At 44.0% G+C, this 21,038-nt stretch overlaps 3 protein-coding genes and 4 non-coding genes across 15 annotated transcripts in view; 2 read left to right on the forward strand and 5 right to left on the reverse strand.

The window, feature by feature from the left end:
* The first annotated feature begins 2 nt into the window (after positions 1-2).
* On the forward strand, positions 3-8,916 carry GLT8D1 (glycosyltransferase 8 domain containing 1). Of its 2 annotated transcripts, none has more exons than XM_076346168.1 (10): positions 3-91; positions 1,890-1,949; positions 2,061-2,159; positions 3,541-3,757; positions 4,412-4,529; positions 5,073-5,157; positions 5,393-5,505; positions 6,060-6,226; positions 6,410-6,522; positions 7,185-8,048. In XM_076346168.1, the coding sequence occupies exons 2-10, from the start codon at positions 1,934-1,936 to the stop codon at positions 7,373-7,375; spliced, it is 1,119 nt and encodes a 372-aa protein (XP_076202283.1). In that variant the 5' UTR covers positions 3-91; positions 1,890-1,933; the 3' UTR covers positions 7,376-8,048. The 2 variants fall into 2 exon arrangements, with proteins under 2 accessions (XP_076202283.1, XP_076202282.1); XM_076346167.1 differs by lacking the exon at positions 3-91 and adding an exon at positions 317-374 and having other exon boundaries at positions 7,185-8,916.
* A 135-nt stretch (positions 8,917-9,051) lies between these two features.
* Positions 9,052-19,040, reverse strand: GNL3 (G protein nucleolar 3). Its single transcript, XM_076346166.1, has 15 exons — positions 18,972-19,040; positions 18,563-18,621; positions 17,938-18,075; positions 17,171-17,284; positions 16,910-16,993; positions 16,260-16,395; positions 15,271-15,374; positions 14,170-14,305; positions 13,552-13,639; positions 12,979-13,162; positions 12,164-12,306; positions 11,283-11,419; positions 10,517-10,731; positions 10,105-10,186; positions 9,052-10,015 (listed from the first exon to the last, which is right to left on the reverse strand). The coding sequence occupies exons 1-15, from the start codon at positions 18,982-18,984 to the stop codon at positions 9,927-9,929; spliced, it is 1,722 nt and encodes a 573-aa protein (XP_076202281.1). The 5' UTR covers positions 18,985-19,040; the 3' UTR covers positions 9,052-9,926.
* On the reverse strand, positions 12,595-12,670 carry LOC143164343 (small nucleolar RNA SNORD19). The gene has a single exon (XR_012996054.1). It is a non-coding gene; the product is annotated as a small nucleolar RNA SNORD19 (small nucleolar RNA).
* On the reverse strand, positions 13,240-13,317 carry LOC143164344 (small nucleolar RNA SNORD69). The gene has a single exon (XR_012996055.1). It is a non-coding gene; the product is annotated as a small nucleolar RNA SNORD69 (small nucleolar RNA).
* LOC143164342 (small nucleolar RNA SNORD19) lies at positions 13,741-13,814 on the reverse strand. The gene has a single exon (XR_012996053.1). It is a non-coding gene; the product is annotated as a small nucleolar RNA SNORD19 (small nucleolar RNA).
* LOC143164341 (small nucleolar RNA SNORD19) lies at positions 16,125-16,200 on the reverse strand. The gene has a single exon (XR_012996052.1). It is a non-coding gene; the product is annotated as a small nucleolar RNA SNORD19 (small nucleolar RNA).
* A 179-nt stretch (positions 19,041-19,219) lies between the features above and the next one.
* The window catches only part of PBRM1 (polybromo 1), a 65,843-nt gene continuing 64,024 nt past the window's right edge, over positions 19,220-21,038 (forward strand). For 6 of the 8 annotated variants that reach the window (XM_076346170.1, XM_076346175.1, XM_076346174.1 and 3 more), the window contains exon 1: positions 19,227-19,264. The gene's annotated coding sequence lies outside the window, so the exon portion shown is untranslated. Of the gene's footprint in view, positions 19,265-21,038 lie in introns of all 8 variants that reach the window. The other 2 variants (XM_076346173.1, XM_076346177.1) reach the window with 2 other exon arrangements.

A 21,038-nucleotide genomic window follows, 5' to 3' on the forward strand; every position in this document is an offset into this window, starting at 1 on the left:
CGGCCGGCGCGACGCGGCGCGGGACGCTGTCTCCCCGGCAACGGCGGCTTCCATCCTCAGGACCCCTGACTGAGGGGCCTTCAGCCGGCAGGTGCGAGGCGCCCGCGGCGTCGCCTGTCCGGGATCGACGCTGACTTGGCAGCCTGCGGGCGGCCCTTCCCGCCCAAGGCTCGAGCTCCGCTCGCGAAGTCGTCGGTAGCTGCCGCAGCCCCGCTAGTGCAGCAGGGCGGGCGCGGCGCGGCCTTCGCTCCTCGCGGCCATCGGGCGTCGCGGCGGACACCTGCGGCCCGTTGGGCTGCTGGTGGGTGGTGGCGGCCGCGGGGGCGGCGCGCTGCCGAGGTGGCAGTTGGCGGCGGCGGCGACGCGGGCGGACGGTGAGGGGAATGGCGCGGGGGGTGTCTCGGTGGAGGAGAGCTGGGCCAGGCCCTGCCGGCCTCGGAGCGGGGCTCCCGGGGCCCCCGCCCGGGCTGTGCCTCCGGCGGGCCTCGGAGGAGGAGCTGCGCGGGAGCCCCGCCGAGGCGGCGGCCCGAGGGAGCGCGGTTTGTGCTGCTGGGCCGTGCAGCTCGTGGAGGGTGCGGTGAAAGGGGGAGGGGGACAGCCGTGTGCCCGGCTTACTGCCTGTAAACCGCGCCACCGGCGCGCCTGAGCTTGCGGCAGTGTAGCGGCGAGCAGGCGTTTGGGTATTTTAGCGCGGGTTTGTGTTTGCACCGACAGTAATTTCTGGAAAAGTCAAATCTGTAGACGCTTTCAGCACAGGCTGCTGTAGCGTCACTAAAGGGCAGTTGTATATGTCACGTGTGCGTGCACCCTCAGCATCGCTGCCCCAGGGACCGAGGAGCGTTGCAACGTGCTTCGTGATAAAGAGGGACGTTGCGTTGCGCTCCTGCCAGCTAAGGCTGCGTGTCCCGACCGGCTCAGTGGCGCTGCAGGCGCGGCGTTTATTTGTTGTGCTCGATAAGTGTATCTTCCCCACGGGAGAAACGCAACAGCGGAAAGAAGATGGTTATGCCTGACACACGTAATAGTCACAACACAGTTTGCGGTATCTTAATTTGGAAATTTTGCGAGTGTTTTAATCTAGAACTGTCTCCGTTTCTTGAATCTTGCGTGTTGTTATGGTGTGCGTGCTTTCTGTGTGTTACTTGAGAGCTACTTCACACTCCAGGATGCATAGTTCTTGTTCTGATTTCACAGTCACTGGTACCATTAAATAATGAATATGTGTGTTTGAATTGCATGCCGAGATTGCATCATTGCTTTGAGTGTGCGTTTTTCTCCCCCTCTATAACATGATGGTAATACCTTCTTTTACGCTTTTGTGATCTTTTTTGTGTGATGACGCTTCAGCTGATAGTCTGTTATATTTTATGTAGACAATTTCATGGTTTTGGAAGTGTATAATGCTATTTGTTAAAATCTTATAAACACTGCGTCCTGCCAAAATCTTGCAGTTAGTTAAGCATGGAAAGAAATGTATAATCATTTGCCTTATTGCTGGGATGCTTCCAGTTCAGATAGTTAAATTAAATTGGTTCAACAGTAAAAAAACCCCCACCAAATCATACATAATCTTCCAGATTCTTTCCAGATCACTTCTGACTGGCAGAAGGAGTTTGTGGGTGGGTTTTTTTCCTGTCAGTGAAGTAAGTGACAAGCTCTCTACGTCTCTCTTTTCATCTCTGAGTTCTTTAGATATGTCATTGTAGCTACATACTGACTGAGATACCATACTTGGTTATTAAAATGTGACGTACAGTTTTATCTTTTTAAGAGAAGGAAACACTCACTACATTCAGAAACTGTTTTGACACTCCTGGTGATAGTGTGCTGTGCCTTGTGTAGGCATGCACTGGAAGTAGGAAGTGACTGACGTATTTTTTCTCTTGCAGGTTTGCAGGAAGCTTATGCTAATAAATAAAATAACAAGAGAAAAATGACATTAAGGAAAGGTATGTGTGTATGTGTGTGTCTAATTTTTTAAAAATCTCTTTTGTACTTTTCTGAGTTTCCCAATCTTTCTCTGGTTATATTGATAAACTTTTTTTTTTTTAAATTTTCAGTGAACATTTCCATCCTTATAGTGGCTGTTGTCATATTTTTGCTAGTTCTTCATCGTAACTTCCTAGGCCTCAGTGACTTCTTGAAACGGGAATTGTCAGGTATGTTGGGTTGTTTTGTCTTTTTTTTTTTTTTTTTTTTTTTTTTTTTTAAGATTGGTGGGAAAGCACATGCTCTGGCCGGACAGAAACCACCATGTTACTGAAATAATGTGTATGATAATGATCAATCCTTTGCATAACAAAGTATAATTTTTGCACTCTCTTATGAGTAGATCTTTTCCTGTTCTCATACCCAAGGAACTTCAGCTTGGTGGGCTTGTCTGTTCTTGCTGTCCTGTGACTTTTCTCGGTCAGGAAGCCAGGCGAGATAGCAGTAAGGGTTCCTTCTGGCTTTAAGAGTCATTAAGATACGATGCGGTTTACTTAGCAAAGCCTTTTCATTTTTGGGAGTACGCTTTTAAGAACTGCACATGGTCCCACAGAGCCTCTCCATGTCCCAGTTAACTGCCAAGTCCCAGTTTGCTGCTACTGGGAGGTTGTTGCTCCTGGGTAGCAGTTGTATTGGTGCTTCCCAACAGCAGTTGAATAGGAGCCTGACAGGCCTTAACCAGGAATCAGTTGAAGTCAAAACTGTTAAGCTCTGTCGTCAGAGAAAGGCAAAGAGAAGCAGAAGCCCAGTTTTGTGAACAGCAGAATATTGCCGACAAACTGCCAAATCTCTGTTTGCTAAGTTCCTCAAACTACCTAAAATTATCTAATATGTAATAGCCTAGATCATCTGAAAGGTACCGGTGGTGTTATAAAAAGTGTGGGTAGTGGGCAATTTGCCAGCTTGTACAGGTGACGTGGTCTAGTAATAAATTTCAACGCTGATCTCCTATCTGCACACTATGATTATAAATTCTTGCGGTTTCAGCTTAGATAATGTGGTGTGATCTGTGATCCCTGGAATAATCGTGGGCTATACTTAATGCCTTGATCTTTGGCGGGAAAAAATTCGCAACAGTGACTTTAACGTAGAATTTCTGTTTTCTTCATTGGTTCCTACCTAAGAGGAAAAGAAAGTATACGAAAAAGAGGGAAGGGTGATGTGGAGAAGACTAGAAGGTGGTTAGGGTAAATGGGAGGGGGAAGTGAGTGAGATTATAGACATGGCAGAGGGGACTAAAGGTAAGCATGGCCTACTGTAGTTTAAGCCTCATTTTAGTACGTTGTTTGCTGTGTGTGAATATGTACAGTTAAATGTACGTGGTTTATTTGTAAGTGTGATGTTTTCCTATTCATTAACATCTCGAATTCTCAAGAGCAGGTGCTATATTTTAAGTGGTTGATACTGGCACACTGTAATCCACACCTCAGCTGAGACATCCAAGTGCTTGCATAGCAGAAATAATTGAAGGTGTCAGGAATTGTACCGTGGTAATACTGTCTGTGTTTCATTTGCATAAAACAAGTATGTGATGCCATTTGTACTCCACAGATTCAAATCCATTAGGACTTCAGCCTATAGATTTCATACCCGCAGCTCCCCAGAGGCTGGCAGATGAAAGGAATGATAAGGAGATTTCTGTGGTTATTGCAGCATCAGATGAGAGGCTTGGGGGTGCAATTGCAGCCATGAACAGTATTTACCGTCACACCAGATCCAATGTGGTTTTCCATATTGTTACTATGAATGATACTGTGGATCACTTGAGGTAATGATCTTTTAATTAGATTCCCACGATACTGTAAAACTTAAGTATTTCTGGGAAGAGCAAGAGCTGACTTTCCCTGGAACTGCACTCCTCTAAATTGTTTGCAGTTCTATCTGCTGCTGCTTATTGCAGCTTTTTGACAAGGCTGCTGTGGGGAGTCCTACAGTCCTTCCTCTGGTAATGTTTCAGGGATGGAAAAGAGCCATCTTTTCCAGTGGGGTGATATCCAGCCGGTGGGGTTGAAGTTTGTTGGTGGAGGGCTTGTAACACTTACTTCCTCCATTTCATCTAAGCAATTCAAATGCTGGCAATGAAGTTTCTCCATTTTTCTAGATTGTTCTTTGATCCTTTTATTTTTACCCACATCCATTCACACTGATATTTTTTGTGAAGGACCTGTGATAACAGGACCGTATATTTCTAGTAAAGTTAAGAAGCAACCTCATGCCTTTCATGTGTCACAGCTGTGCAGTATGCCCCTGCAGTCATACAGGACACCACTGACATCAGCCATGGCTTACATTCTGTGTGTATGTTTGTTGGATAGGGAAGCGAGCGGCCAGATCAAGATCTGCTTCACTGTCAGTTGGAGCTCTTGCTTTTCATTTGATTTTGTCTCATTTAACAAAATCTGCGCCTTTCTCCTGTTTGCAGGCTGTGGCTAAGTAACACTGCTCTGAAAAATTTGAGATACCGAATTTTGGATTTTGACCCTCGTGTCTTAGAAGGGAAAGTACAAGTGGATCCTCAAAAGGCAGACACCTTAAAACCAGTGAGGATGATGTTGATTACTTTTTTGCAATTATTAGTTAGTAACGATATATTTTGATACTGGCTTTTGAACACAACTAGAGATCAAAACCAAATCTATTGGCGTAGGAGCAATCTTTTATAATCAAATTCCTAAATTTCAGTAAGAATAAATTTCCAGATAGTGAGAGATGGATTTGAATATCTGCTGTGCATGCCTAGTATAATTTTTTGCTGCTAGCTACAGTGAGACACAGCAGCTTCCATGTCAAGCATGCCAACACCTCAGAGACACTACAGATACATGTGGAGAAATAAGAAATTCTAATATAGACCAGTTTTAAAGTTAGTTTATCAATGCACAAATTCATAGGAAGTCAGGAATTGATGGAACGTGTTTATTTCAAATAACTTCTAGGATATTGCTGCCTATTTTACTTCCTTGATAGAAGTTGTCTTGGACATGAGTGCCATAGATAAGTGCCAGGAGTATCAGTCAATTTCACGTTTATTTGGACAATTTTTCATTTAATTCTTCTCTTCCCTTGCTTTCTTGTTTTCACAGTTAACCTTTGCGAGATTCTACTTGCCCAATTTGGTACCTCATGCGGAGAAGGCCATCTATGTGGATGATGACATAATAGTGCAAGGTATGGGACCTTTTCTTAGCCTTTTGCCACTGGCCTTATGCTGAGGTTAGTGTGCCATCTCTTACAGTAACCAAAAACTTCTACTGTCAAGGAAAGATGTAAAAACTTTGTAAATATGAATGAGTTGGATTAAACTGAGTGGTTTTATCTGCTGTAGCAATGGACTGAACAAAAAGTCACTCAGCGCTTAATCAGGATTGCTTTTAATTTTTCTGTGCTTACTTCCATTTCTCAGATGATATTCTTGAACTTTACAACACTCCATTGAAACCTGGACATGCAGCTGCATTTTCAGATGATTGTGACTCAACCACTAATAAAGTTGCTGTCCGTGGAGCAGGCAATCAGGTTAGTTTTATTCTGATTCAGTGGTAACAATACTATAGATCCCAGGCTTTGGAAACAGGCACTCGTTTTTAATGTTCTTGCAGGTTGACTTCCAAATGCAGTGAACCTAAAGGTGTGACTGTCCCTACCCAAATCAATTTACTCTGATGTTTGTGTTACAAATGACACCTGCAGTTTCTGTTTAGGCACAGTAAAAGCACTTTGAATTTTTGCTGTGCTTTACAATGAGGGTGATTCCCAGTGTGGAACCACAGGAGGTCTTAGAACATCAGAGGGAGATATAAAAAGTACTTTTTCTGGGAGTGGTACCATATGAATAATATGGTATTATTAAGACCATGCAGCGTTCCTTAAAGTATGTAGTTTATATAATCATATCTTTAAAATGTTAGATCTCTTAAGCTTTCTTTCTCTTGTGTTAAAGGAAGGGGTATTTTCTTTAACAACTTCAAGTTATGCTTGTCTGTTGGGAGTTGTGCAAAATTTTTCTTTAAATAGTAATTTGACCATATTTTAAGCTAATTTCTACTCTTTTTTTTTTTTTCCCCTCCCAGTATAATTACATTGGGTTTCTAGATTACAAAAAAGAAACCATCCGAAAGCTTGCCATGAAAGCCAACACCTGCTCTTTCAATCCAGGAGTTTTTGTTGCCAATTTGACAGAATGGAAATTACAGAACATCACTAAGCAATTGGAGAAGTGGATGGCGCTTAATGTAGTGTAAGTACCCCCAAGCTGGGGCGACAGCAGGTCAGGGATTGGGTTATGGTGATGGCATTTAACTGTTAAATGAAGGGCTGTCTGTGTGTCTGTGGATTCCTGTCATGCAGCTGCAAGTGAAAATCAACTGATTTAGGGCCCCACAAGCATCCTCTCCCAACTTCTTTTCATCCTCTCTTCCAGAGAGGAACTTTACAGTAGGACTCTGGCTGGCAGCATCACGACACCTCCACTGCTAATTGTATTTTACAAGCAACATTCCAGTATTGATCCCATGTGGAATGTCCGGCATCTCGGTACGTATGAAACATTTGTGACACTGCTCCCCCAGTGTGTTTTTCCAGGTCTGTAGCTGGACACCTAGTTGATGATGCAGCAAATGGATCTTTTCTTCCCCTATTTTATACCTTGTTCTTTAAGAAACACTGCTTTGCAATACCATCTTGGGGCTTGTGGGCCTGATCCTTCATGTTCTTTTTTGAACTGCTAGGGGGATAGTTCTTGAATTGACTTATTTTCAAATTACTTCTCATTTTCCTTTTCTTTTTCCACATACATATTTATCTGAAGTGGTCCTAGGTGTTTCCTCCAAGATTGTTGAGAGGAGCAGACATTCATATCTGTTCTGCTACTGGTGAAACCCCAATGCTGGGAGAGCTTTCTTAGGTTTTGTTTCCAGTGAACAATACACAGGCTGCTGAATACATCTGGGTATTAAGGGGTTTTAAAGAACTTGGAAGTTAAGGCAGTACATTAAAATGGATACCGAGACAGATCAAAGAGGTGTTCAGTTGCACCTGATTATGTTTTTCACTTTGCCCTGATTTCTGCCTCCCATATTATCTCCTTTCTCCATAAATGACAAGATTTCCTTTGTTAAAATCCTTTGTTTTGAAGTTGCATGTTGGTGTTTCTGCTGCCTTTATTTCAGGCACTAATGCTTCTTTTTCAATAAAAGGGTCTAGTGCTGGAAAAAGGTACTCTCCTCAGTTTGTGAAAGCTGCCAAGCTACTCCATTGGAACGGACATTTCAAACCATGGGGAAGAACAGCTTCATACGCTGAAGTCTGGGAGAAGTGGTATATCCCTGACCCTACAGGCAAGTTCAGCCTGATCCGCAGACATTCAGAAGCCTATGAAGCAAAGTAGAGTCAATTTTAATAACTGATGGCATTTTCTCAGGAAACGTCTGGAGCCAAGCAGAACTTTTTTTTTTAGCCAACTCGTATTACAGAGCAGCCCTTGCCTTCTGGAGCACAAGGTGATGCACTTATTCAGGTGCAGTTCTGAAAGGCACAGGTCCAAAGGAGACTCGCTTCGCTTGTGTGACAGAAGATGCTACTCCAGCAGCACTGTAGAAAGCAAGGGAGGATCTCCACAAACTAGCACTTTTGTTAGTTCGTTTCTGTCTGTTGTGCATTCTTCTGCTCTTGACTACAGGGCTTCTAGAGGAGGAGCATTTTGTCAGCTACAGAAACAGTTTCCAAGAACAAGATACAACTTCAGCTGGTGCTTGCACCATGCAAATCTTGCACAGCAATGTACTGTAATTAAGAGCTGCTTGGGTTTTGTTCTGTTTTGTTTTCTTATCCTGTGAAACAGTTTCATCAACAACCCTTTCTTGCATGAACTCTCCCAACCATTTCTGTGTTTTTCTTGCAGAATTCTGCAAAATTGAATCTTGTTTTTTTTTTTTAAAGATGAATTTTTCAAGTATTATTTCACTATGCAAAGTGGTTTTAACTGCCAGTGAACACTAAAACATTTTTTGTAAAGTGGTGAAAACTTTGTTCAAAAATAAAAGCTAATTTTAACATGTTGACTCAAACCTCAGGTAAATGACAATATGATTCTAGTCTTGATCTATGAAGTGTGTTTCCTTTGTACTTAAATACGGTAGCAAGTGATTGAAACTACAGTCAATTAATCTCATCTTTGCGAAAGCAATCTCATTCTAAAATTGTGCAAAATGTTTGTTTTGGGGATCAGGCTGTATGAATTGCAGATTGATTTTGTTATTGTGAAGTTCCTCATAGTTCTCTCGAGTGAGCATGGCTGTGCCTTTCCCAGTCTGGCCCTTTAAACTCTTCAAGCGAGATTCCTGTGCCCTTTTGCAGCCGGTTGCCCATCGCCTTTTCTATACGTAAGTTGTTGGGTTTTTTTATAGTTGTAGTGTTAAGTTTGAGTAGTGGTTATTATTAGCTGATATACCCCAGCAGCTATTGTGCCAGCTATCCCATTTAATACAGGTCTGAACTCAAGTTGTCATTTTTATTCAATAATCTTGCTTGTGAGCAATCCGCAGTGTAAGACGTTTAGCCAGAAGGCTTTGTGTTAATGCAGGGACAGGCTCAGCGTTGTGTGGTCTGACCTAACAGGGCAGCAGAGCTAAAGGGCTCGTTCATGTGTATGAATATGGTTTTAGTACTGCTTTATAATTTAAAAGGATTTCCAACTGCTTGACTCATTGCAGTCGCTGCCTATAGTTCTGTTTCTGTCATGGATGCTGATCTGTGATCATTTGTTTTCCTGGGTTTTGATGAACAAGAACCACTTTTGAAGTGGTTAGGAGTAATGAAGTAAGTTCAGTTACCAAACTTTGAAAGATTGTACTGGATCAGCTGACACCAGCTTAATTCTGATGACCAGGCTGTGTTTTAGCAGGCTTAAATAAACTGCACGTCTGTGTCTGCACTTGATTGATACTTTTTAAGCTGCCTAGGAGGACTGTGCCTCAACGTACATTTAGGTAAAATACAACTATCTATTAAAGAAAAGAACACAGAAATCAGACTTTTAAGAGGAAGAGAACAGGCACATAGGAGGAAGATGCTTGGTGTCAGGCGTTTATTCTAAATGCTTTATTTGTTGAGTAGCTGCAGGGCCTCTTGGTAATTTTCTTGCTACCCCAGCTCTGCTATAGGCTGAGCGCAGTAACATGTTCTTACTGCACAGGGCAACGTTTTGCTTTACAGTTACCAGTTGTTGCCATGTATAATAGGTGTCATCAGGAAATACGTCTTTTGTTCAAGAGCACCATAACAAGCATGTTCCCCAGTGAAGACAGATTACTAATAACATAATCTCGGTTACCTTTTCCAGTGAAACTTCTGAACATATAAGGCAGTGCTTAGATAAAATACCTTATGTCTAGCTGAAATAAGTAGCATTTTCTAGCGAACCTTTACATATGCAAGTTCTACATTTTGCATAAGTATACTGAAAACTTACTGACTGAAGTCACACGCTAGGGGTACAGTCTCCGTAATCCTCTAGGAAAAACAATTAAATTTTATGAAGGGAGGATGAAAACTTACCTTGAAATTTAATTGCTTAAACATGACTAGAACTAAACATTTACCATTGTTTTTCAAAGAAAAATACAAAGCATTTATCCTTTTGAAACATCTTTTTATGTTCAGAAGTCTATTAGGAAATTTTTAAAATAGGCTTGTATTTTAATACAGGAAATAAAGTTTAGGACTTAAAGCTGAATACAGTCAGTTTCCTAGACTTGTATAAAATCTGGAACAATCAAGGGAGATACAGTATTATATACATTATTTGACAGTAATAATTGTCAATCTTCGAAACAGCGCTGGTATGCAGCATTCCTCCAACTTTTGCCGCAGCACAAGTCTTCATGACTGTTCTGAAAGCCAGTAGTAAGTCTCCAAACAGCGTCTTCACACATAATTCATTACACATAGTCTGTATTAAAATCGTAGGCATCATCTTCATCTGCTGTCTTATCCAAGCTGAATGATAGTGAATTGGAATATTCACTTTCTGAGAAAAGAAAATGACGTGTTAGTGAAACCAATGCAAGTGCTAGAGTACTAGAGACTATCCTTCAAGCCAGGGTTTTTAATACAGACCTGCTATCTGCTTTTCTGAATTTGTAGGACTTGTTTGTTGTTTTCCAAGTTTTGCTTTCCTGGTGACCTGAACTTTGGTTTCCTACAAGTCAGAGAGGTCAGACATATGTGTTTATTCAGACATCACTAATGAAGTCTCCCATGCAAATGAAAGCTAACAGAGACTGATGATAGTGTGGATGTCCCCTTGTATAGTTGGTCAGGAACACACTGCCTTAGAACTAACTCAGAACAATGTTGTTTCCTTAATTAAGCAAAAAGCCCAACCCTTATCTCCAGGAGAAAGACTTTTTTGATTACTCCTGGTGGCTCCGTAGTGCCTACACATTCTCAGTTTACAGCAACCCAGTACTCACTGGGTACTTGGTGTCAGGATCTAAACAGATAAAAGCCTAGTGAAACCCTGATTTACCTCTTTGACATCCTTTTCTTCTTCTTCTTCCATATCATCTTGATCATCATCACTTTCTGTGAAATCCTCCTCCTCTTCTTCCTTCCCCTCCTTGCTTGTTTCCAAGTTTTCCCACTCTGATGCTACCTCTATCACTTTATTTTCCTCTATTGTCCCATTTGCCATACCAGCTGACTGGAAAATGATGCTACTTGCTGGACTGGGGTATTTTAAAGCTGAGAAAAACATAAGTGTCTGTTAAGTCACTGTTAGACAGTACCAGATGTAATGCTCACCCCCTGAGAGGACAGCCATTTTAGGTCAGGGCTAGAAAAAGACAGTCCTGCCCCCTCCCTTCCACAAGACTCCCACATAAGCAGGTAGAACAAAGGACAATTCTCTGAGAATAGCTTTCCCTGAGGCATCTACAGAAGACTGCTAGGAGCTGAAAGACTTGAGTACAGATTGCACTGAGTAAAATGTATTTTCTTGGCCTAATTAGCCAGTGTTCATATGCTCTTCAACGTTCTTTTCCCCTGTTTCCTATTTAGGAAGGTTAGGTCAGATGAGCAGAAACTAAGAACTAGCAGGGGTAATTTGTGTTAAGACAGCACACACATGCACTGTTCTGTTGCATCAGAATCCATTTCTTTCTTAAAAGGTTCATATTCACTGCATATTGGCAAAGCTATCATATAAACCCCAGGAGGACTTCCATTCAAAATCTCCCATTAAAACTACTACTACCACTCTTAATGGTAGCAGTGCATTACAGTAACAGTCCTACCTTGAACAGTGTTGTTGTTTTCTTCTTCTAGGTTCTTTAAATTAAAGCACTCCTGCATTTCAGCTATTTTGTCTTCTGTAAGATATGGTGGTGGTCTCTGAGATCCTGGAGGTTGTGAGTGGTAGCTTATTTTAGCTCTAGGAAAATAAAATATCAGCATTAAAAAACAACCAAAGATAACATAGTTAGATCACTGTATTTAAAAATAAAACCCAGAGCACAAACCTCTCAAACTCTTCAACCTAACTACTCATTTATTATCATCTGTTTAACAGCCCTTAAATAGTTATTTAAATTTGACTCTGAAGTTGTCAGTAGCAGTATTAAGTGGATAGCCCACTCCTGAGAGGAAAAAGAAATGGCATACTTTGTCACCACAAATCATCTGCCTGTAAAATCATGAGCTGTAAAAGCAGCTGAACCACTTGAGCAAGGGAAAGTCACACTCAATTACTGAGTTACATTTATTCCCACCCTCAGAATATAGGAACCACTATAAATTTCCACAGAAAATTTGCCATATCCTTTCACGTCTGTAGTAGAGGACTACATGCTCTCAGTATTTGAGAGGAAGGCAAATTCCCCTAACAGAGTTAATAGCAGAAGTCAGCAAACTGGCTATGGAGTAACGTGCAACATGCTTTGACTCTTTCTATGTATCCTTCACTACTTCAGAAAATTATCCATGGATGGTGTTCTCTAGATCTGCTAGCCAATCCAGCTCTCTTTACCAAAGTACAATGGGAGAAAGAAGAAAAAACCAACAAAAAAAGCAGCCTCTCCTTTCTAAGTACTTCGCAGGACTCAGGAGCTTCTGCTGTGCTGGATTAACGACGTGAAAAAAGGTGAGCAGCATAAAGCAAAATTCATAGCATACGTACCCTGTCCAGTCACAAAGTAGTAATTTAGCTATATTCTCTACATCAGGAACACCTCCCTTTTTCAGCATACCCCTTTTCTGGGCAAGTAAAGTTAAAAACTCCTCAGTGTTCCTGAAATCTGGGATACTATAGTGCATCATTACCTAGTGCAAAAGAAAATGGTGCATTCAGAAAGAGATACCCACTTTTCTCTTAGTTTTAGGAATAAAAAAGCAAATCAAATTGGGTTACAATGAGGATGAACAAGTATGTGAAGAGCCGTTTTTCTCTTGCATGTGGCACTAAACATTACAAAGTAAAATGCCTACTTCATCAACAAATTCATCTGCCATTCACCCATGCTAGTGGGTGTATAGAGACAGCACACTAGTTTGTGAAAAACCAGTTACCACAGAACTGAATGGGAATTAGGCTTAGGCTAATCTACTTGAAACTAGAGTGAAATCAGAGTTGGATCTGAGGTCTTCACTGTAGTAATAGGAAGCAGTCAGAGTATCTTCATTTTTCACTCTCTGATACCGTGATGAGATCTTAAAAGCCCTTTAAAAGAGTTTTTTAAAAATTAGAAAAGTTATTGGGAAAACAGACTCTGGCTGACAGGATCCTGGCATGTGTTTCTGCCTTCCATTTGTAAGGATGAAAGATCACACTTAGTGTTGGATACAATAACCAAAGTTTGCCACTCTTTATGGTTAGGGGAAAGCAGTGCAAAAGCTACCAGAACTAGTTGAAGTGAAACAAGCTTTGGTTATTGACCTAAGAAACATACAGAGAAGTCAAATGCAGTGAGAGGTGTGGAAAAAGATGGAGCTCACCTGCTGTTTACTGCAGTGATTTAGAATGGCATCTACTCCTTCAAGCACATCTGCTGAGCCCGATTCTTCAGTGTCTATGATACTTCTCAAGGCCAGAGCCAGGGCATTGTTGGAAGGATCTGCAATTATACTTGGACTGTCTAACATCTTGGTCTGTTTATCAATGTGCACAATTTGCATGGACCTATTCAGAGAGAGATGCACTGTGAGTAGATAAAGATAAATCAACTAGCAAAGGACTGGTAATGGTGAGGGATGCAAGACACAAAGCTCAGCGTTGGACTGAATGCACTTCATACAGAGTCAGTTTCAGTGCTTTTTCATCATATGCTTTGTGTAGGACAGAAATCTAAATGTACAAAAAGAGCAAGTTTATACGCTGTATTCCCTCGTGACAGCTTGCATCACACAGATCAATGTCTTTCATCCTGGCAAACTGAAATGTGCATTTAAAACTGCACACAGGGGCATACTTCGCCCTTAATGGATGGAAGTTGTACACAAGTGACAAATTCAAGGTAATCGGAACACAGCAACAGGGAAATGAACAGGTTTTTATCAGACTCAGCTTACTTGGTAACACCTCTTGCTAGGCCAACATTGCAAGCACGAACTCCTTTAAGACTGTTGATTATGCTGCTCTTTCCCACATTAGGGAAACCTGAAGAAAACCACATAAATCCTTGTAAGTTAAATAAGAAAATTCAGCCTATGTAACACTGATCAAAACTGCTTCTTCCAGGTGTCTTTGGTAAAGTACATCTTCAGTGTGAGATCAGAGTTGGATCTGAAGTCTTCACTACAGAAGTAAGACAAAGTCTGTATCCTCATTTCTCACACTGATAACAAAAGGGACATGAAAGACATCACTGAGTGTAACACCACAAATCTTACCAGACAGGAGGAAGGCAGTGCAAGCTGCACGGCATGTAACCTGCTTCTCGTTTCCCTAAGCTGGTGAATCAGCTAAGGCCTCACACAATGTGTCTTCCACAGATTGCATGCACTAGATGCATGTAAGTGCAGCATAGATTGCTGTCAACTGAAGTACTACAATAGTGAGTCTTAGGTGAAAGTAAAAACAATGACTAGAAAGCCCAAAAGAAAGTTGCGTGTTAGTTGTTTCACCCAATTTGCAATACAGGATACCAAAGCTTTATGGGAGGAGAAGGAAACTCTCGAAACGCTTACCTACTACCCCAACCTGAATGGCTTTGTTTTGAGTCTTGCCGTGCTCTTGAAGAAGTTTCAAAAGGCATTTGCTTCCAAAACATTCAGTGGTTCTTGATAAATCAACACGAGCACGTCTTTTTGTGAACTGTTCCGGCTACAGGATTCAAAGGCAAAAAACCCCACATGGTCAGGTGCTATTTAGGAAGATAAATAATGTATGCTTAGATTTATTTACCTACTGTAGTGTTTCCAACTCCTGTCCTCTATTAGATGATATTAATGCATTCTTCTAAACAGAAGGAATTAGTTTAATAAGAAATTAGCTAATCAGTTAAGTGACAGTAAAAAAGGTAGCCATCAACTACTAAGAGAAAAAGGAATGTGAACTGACTTACAGGGCTTGTGATTTCAGTTCAGGCCGTACTGCAGATTTGTTGTGTGACCATAAAGTAACCATGTATGTTCAGATGGTAGAATCCTTAAATCTGCAAATTCACTCAAGAGGCTTCAATTTTTTGAAGGATTTTAAAACCTGCTCTCTGCATTGCAGTTTCTGCACCATTTTGCAGGAGGGTCTATTTCACTATGCTGTTATCAGGGTTAAGATGTGTGAAGCATTATGTATTAATACACATGTGACTCAAACGAGCATCTTCAAAGAGTTGAGACTAGGACACAGGGAGCTAACCCCTTTATACTCTTCATGAAATAATGTCAGATGCTACCTTTACTGATGGCCAGGGTGAGGATGAGTGCAGTAGCATCGCCTGCACCACTTTACCTACAAAACAATTCAGATGTAACTGGTGCAACCATCCTATGTAGAACATGAAAAAATCCTCATCTTCCTCCCCTCGCTGTACTCCTTACAGTTAAAAAAAAAGAGACTTGTTTTTACTCTAGTCCAGTGTCCTGGGCACAAAAAACAACACGTATTTCAACAGCAAGGATTCCTCCACAGTACCACAAAGCTTAGTCAAAGTGCAAAGGCATATCCATCAGTCACAGCGGTACAATCAAGGGGAAAAGGAATTTTAAAGAACAAGAGTTCCTGTTTCTCAACATGTATGATTGCAAACACATATGACACAGTCACGAGACAGCCTGCGGTGCTCTTACCATAGTCTTGTCCTTCATCAGTGTTGCCGATTTAAAAGCAACCGTTGGAAACTCCTTCTTCAAATAATTCAACCATTTCTCCAAGTTCTCCTTTGGCACTAAATCTGGAAAAAAGAGCACAGTCCTTTTACTCCTGTGAATCTTAAATATCTCTGTGTGGAGGAAATCTAATGTGGAATCAGGAACCAGGCTGTATTTTGTCCATTTAGTATGTTTCTTTATGACAAATAATGTACTGGGTATGTTCCCCAAAGGCACCCAGTGTGTTGCAAGTTTCAGTCTTTATTTTCTGCCTCAAGCAGAACATACCACAATGACATTTTTGGCCCCTGTATCAGGTTTTTAATGCTGGGGTCTTGCTAGGAGACTTTGGTAGAGAGTGATGTTCTGTGAAGGATTATCCCATCATCCCTGCACAGGCTACTCTACTACAAAGTTCCCTTTGCTCTTGCTGTCACTGTTGGTATTTCCTTTGCTTTTTTTGCTGCTGCTAACCCAGTAATCTCCAGCCTTTTTAGCTGGTTACACCTGCTTTTGTGTGGATTCTTTCAAACAGCAACAGAAGCGAGAAAATACTTCCCAAAGCCAAATTTCAAATACAACTATTGCATCGATTTGCTATCTTTAACTCAACCATTGCCTCAGCGGGGACCAGCATTGTGACCTCTGCCTACTCACCTACATTCACAAAAACGTTAAAAATTGTAAGATCTTTAACTTCTGTCAAATTTGGCTGAAACTGGCCAATGCCCTCAGAAGTTATTGCAAAAGAAAGGGGCTAATGTGCATTTACCTGTCTGTGGTGTTTTCTTAGCAAACTAGACTAAAAGGTGGAGGAAATGTGACCCCTTCAGGAGGGCAGCGAGCTCAGAGTTGGATCTTATGTCTTCAATGGAAGCTCAGATTCCTTTAAAATCTTCTTCATAGCTCACCTACCACAGAACCACACAGTGACCAAGTAACACTTCAAGAAAACCTGTGCTGCTTACCAATTTTGTTCAGAACCAACAATAACTTTTTGTCTCCTCCAGAACAAGTTACAGCTTGCTCCAGTTGAGGACACCGGCAGCCCATTGGATCTCTTGCATCTAAAACCTCTAGAACCACATCTGAGGCCTCAATCACCTAGGTTAGAAAAAAGAGAGAAGACTCAAATCAGCCACGACAGACCATTTGACAGATGACAACTCTGGAATAGCTGTGGCTTACAACCGCTACTGTTGAATTTCATAGAACGATTGGTGAGGTTTCATAAGACGGCTCTTGTTTGAGCTCTTTTCTTCTGAACTACAAACCAGAAAGCTGAAGCAATTTTCATCTTTTTCGTCCAAAGGCAAGAAATCCTTAGACACTAGCACCTCACTACTACAGGAGCTCTCTGATCACTCAGTATGTACTAACATTGGCCCAAGACGTCTAATGCCTCAAAGTGCTGGCTGGATGTCTCAGTAGCTCACACCAGACAAGACTGAAACCCCCATAGTTTCTGTTGCAAAATCCCTTACTTCAGTGTTGAAGTTTATCACAAGCAACCTTTATACTCTCTAGCAGCTGCACAGTAATGCAAAAAAGGAAAGTAACAAGTGGTCTCGTTGCTGACTCTCATCTAATTATATAAAAACCAGTTGAAACATCTCACCTTCTTGAGCTCCCTGCAAAATGATTTCTTTGAATTTTTATCCAGCAGTTTGTTAGTCTTTGCTTTAGATTTGCCAGAGGATCCCTGAATGCAAATAAAAATGAAAGGGAATGATTTAACTGAGAATTAGTGTATTCTACGTGCGTGCATATACAACACAAAAATGTAACACGTAACATACTGCTTAAGAAGATGTAGTTTCAGGATGACTTTTATTGCTTCTATAAGCTTCAGAGAATCAAAATCATACCAGACACCTACCTTTCCCTCTGCTTTTTCCTTGATGTTGGCTGCATTCTTTTTAGCTTCAAGCTTCCTCTTCTTTTCATGTTCTTTCTGTCTGTTGAGCTTCTGCTTTTGTTTTAGTTCTTCAAGCTGATTGCAAACAAAACCCCAAGCCAGATAAAACACATTTGAAGGTGGTAAGACTGTTCTTTCTCCCCATTTACTTATTTCTGACCAAAGTTCCAGACACAGCTTATTTAGAAGTCATGGCTGTCCAAGTGACACTGGGAACTTTTTTTGCATCCTACCCTGAAACGAATACTGTTGCCTTCAATTGCCTCAAAACCAGAGGCCACACATCCATTAGCTAGATCCCAAAATAAGAGCCGTGCAGCAGCAACATTACAACTGATAAGGGTGCTGCTCTCATGTCACATTACTCCATGCTGCAGACAGCAGACCCTTATTTTCTGTATAATCACATAATGCCAAGACTTAACTTTTTGCCTTCTGATGGGACACCTATGTATCTTAGCATCACAGGCAATTCTGATTACATTAAAAATGACACTTCCAGCATGTTTATACAGTGATGAAATGAAGGTTAAAAGTAATTGTTACACACTGTATAATGCTGGAAATAAATATATTATTTTTCCAAAGTACATGTCTACTAGGACCATGTATAATCTACCACGGTTGCACCTCTGGGCGTGCACATGTGCACGCAACATACACACAAAGCTTCCTTGAAGATAGGAATGGTCTCAGTTCTTGTCCCCTTTACCAAAATTGTATTTTACCCTCTGCTTTCTTTGCTCCGCTTCCCGTAGAAGTTCTTCCTTAAATGGTGCAGCACTGGGAACACCAGGATCTTTCTTGGGCTTTTTGCGTCCACGTTTTTTGGCCTCCTTCCTGACTTTTCGGTGGTGTTCTCTGATCTGAAGACAGGAACAAGAGTATTTTCTCAGTCTAAGGCAAAAAAAAGGGATGTATCCCTCCCGTTTACAGATACAGAGTAAAAAAGGGTACGTTTCTGACTTTAGATTGAAGTGTTTCAATTGCATAATGTCTCATCGTAAAGCTACACTTGAACGTACCAGCCCAGAATAATGCCAAATGTAACGGCGTAAAAAACCTACGCTCCCTTCTACGTCATCCTTCGGCCAGTGGTAACTGGAAAGCAAACTCCTCGCTACAGTCCAGACTCCTCAACACTCAATATAACATCCTGATCGTGTACGAGTATACGTACAACATGTTTCTGCAGTAATATATAAAAAAATGTTTTTAGTGTTAAACTAGTTAGCGTGGAGCTTTAATTAGAAGCAGACACCCCCCGCCCCCCTTCTCCCCCCCCGCTCCGTGGGGCAGGGGCGGCCCGGGGGCCCCGCACCGCCGCGGGGCCGGCAGCCCGCCGGGACTCACCTTCTTCTGGATCTTGTAGCGCTTGTGGCAGGTCAGCCTCTTGCTGGCTTTCTTCAGCTCTGCAAGGCACCGCGCCCGTCAGCGCCGGCTCCCGGCGGCCCACCCGCCTCCCGGCGACAGCCCCCCCCCTGCTCACGGGCGCCCGGGGAAGCGGCCGAGCTCCCACCGCCGCCGTTCCCTCGAGCCCGGGTGTCCGATTCCCCCGCCCCGGCCGCCGTCCCTCGCTCGGCCACGGGCGGCCGCTCCCCCCACCCCAGCCCAGCCCGCCGCCATTCCCCCGGTCCCGGGCCGCCGCCGCCCGCCCCCGCCGTTCCCTCGCCTCAGAGCGCTCGCCGGCGATATTGCCCGCGGCCCGCCCCCACCCGCGGCCACCGGTGCTCCCGCCGCCCCGGCCCGGCCCGCCGCTCACTGGGCCGCTTCATGGCGCCGCCGGGCCGCGCTCGGCCGCGGCCCCACGTGGAAGGCCGCGCTCCTTCCTCCTCCCGCCGGCGGGCGCTGCCGTAAAGCGAAGCGGCCCTTCCTCGCCGGAGGTGTCGCGCGGGCTCGGCGCGTTTAGCGGCCGGGCGGGCTTTGCGGCAGCGGCGGGCTCGGCGGTACGGAGCGGCGGCGGCGGCACCGACGGCAGCAGCAGTAGCGGTGGCGGGGCGGGCGGCGGAGGGCGAGTGCGGCCGCGGCTGTCGGAGGCGGAGCGGAGCCAGCTGGGTGAGCGGCGCGGCGCCGGGGTCGCGCAGGCGGGGCGGCGGGCCGAAGCCAGGAGGCCGCTGCCTCCCTTTGTGTGGCCGCCGCGGGGAGGCAGCGCCGCCCGGCCGCGCAGCGGCTCCGCCACGGCGGGCCCCGCGCCGGGCCGGGGGCGCCGAGCCCCTCCGCCGCCTCCTGTCACCTCCCCCGTCCCCGCCTCCCGCGGCGGCCCCGGCCCTGGGCGCGGGCCGCCCTGCCGCGGCCCCCTCGGTGTCGCTGTCCCTCACTGGCGTCCCGACCCCGCTGGCCCCGGTGTCTCCCTCAGCCCTCCCCGCGGTGTCCCCCCCGCCGCCCCCAGCGCCCCGTCCCGTCACTGGGCCGAGCTCGCAGCGATGACGGCGGGCGGGTGGCCGAGGGCCGGCGGCGGCGGCGCGGCCGCTCCTGGGGCCTCTGGAGCGAGGCCCGGGGGACGGGAGCGTGTCCTGCCCGGTGTGGGTGGCAGCGCGGGCCGGGGAGGGGACATCGTCCTGTCAGGCTGTGAGGGCACAGGCTGGTCCGGTGCCCGAAAAGGTGTTTTTCTTTGTCTCCTTCTTCTCCGGCTAACAATAGCACCTCTTAAACCGGGCAGGGTGCGAGCCGGCTGCGGGCAGGGGCCCGCCTGCGGGACGGTTTGGGAAAATTACGTGTTTTGCCTCTTTGTTTCTTGTCCCAGTGTTGATAAACGATCGGTGCGTTGTGCCTCTCACTTCTTCACCAACTTTATCCTTTTATAGCATCTGGTTGCTGCCGTCCCCCTTTTCCTATGTTGTAGCTGGTTTCAATGTGATCCGTAATCGGGGGAAATTCTGGCTGTGTTTCTCTCCCTTGTTCCGTTTGCTAAATTTACCACGATTTATTGAGTATTTCTGTTGAAACGTGGGAGATCCTGATAACGATAAAATACTTTCCGTGGTATCTATCGGCTTTTAGCTTTTTTCTACTCGGAGGCAGAAAATGAAATGTGTGCTAGAACCTCCTTGGCTTGTTTTGAGCGTGTTGTCTCAAATGCACGTAAAAACTGCTCATTTAATGAGGTTAGACTGGGTAATACTTGTGCTGATCAGTAATATAGCTTTTGGGAGAGGCAATCTTCCACCCGTTGTGTATATATTAGTATACATGTATATTAGTAATGGCCAAAGCATTTCTTACAGACTTATCTACGGTTATGTGACATTTTTATGAGCAATGTGAGCAATTATTAAAAAGATGCCCAAGCTCCTGTTGCACAGGAGATGGCTTGTTTGTGGTGGTGGAGATTCTTGGTGTGACTGTTGAGAGATTTGTGAGCTAGCAGTTACGTTGCAGAAGAAAGTCTAGGAGACCTGTTCTTAATTAAAACATAATACATTTCTGTGCACAGTAGGATTATCTGTGTTTATGAGCGTGGAGATCTAGAGAGAAGTTTGTATTTTGGAGCCTGACATTCAGTAGGAGTTTTACGTAAGCAGTTCTCTCACTGAGTATTCCTGATGTTGTTCAGACTGTGATAAGTCTCCCTTGGTTATTAGAGGAGAAAAATGTTTTTGGAGGCTGTGTACAGAACAGCCAGGTGTCTTGATTGTACAAGCGTACACCGGTGTCTGCATATGGCTGAGAGCCACAGCGCACGTGCCTCAGATAACGGGCATGGAGAAGCCTGTAGGCAGTTTGCAGGCAGGTGCCGGTTGGGGGGTCTCCAAATCTTTATTTCAGGATGGGATTAGACTGAGTGTACTTTTGGATTCCTGGGTGAACCAGAATTATTGATTGCAGTAGT

This window comes from Aptenodytes patagonicus, chromosome 8 (assembly GCF_965638725.1).
Source record: "Aptenodytes patagonicus chromosome 8, bAptPat1.pri.cur, whole genome shotgun sequence".
Classification (NCBI taxonomy): Eukaryota; Metazoa; Chordata; class Aves; order Sphenisciformes; family Spheniscidae; genus Aptenodytes; species Aptenodytes patagonicus.

Bases quoted from the DNA above. Each gene is read 5' to 3' on its own strand.
- GLT8D1 (XM_076346168.1), top strand. The intron at 3,758-4,411 runs GTAATGATCTTT...TCCTGTTTGCAG, and splicing joins GATACTGTGGATCACTTGAG to GCTGTGGCTAAGTAACACTG. The intron at 5,158-5,392 runs GTATGGGACCTT...TCCATTTCTCAG, and splicing joins TGATGACATAATAGTGCAAG to ATGATATTCTTGAACTTTAC.
- GNL3 (XM_076346166.1), bottom strand. The intron at 10,732-11,282 runs GTAGGACTGTTA...TGTTTTTCTCAG, and splicing joins AAACAACAACACTGTTCAAG to CTTTAAAATACCCCAGTCCA. The intron at 10,016-10,104 runs GTCTGTATTAAA...TTCTTTTCTCAG, and splicing joins TTCAGAAAAGCAGATAGCAG to AAAGTGAATATTCCAATTCA.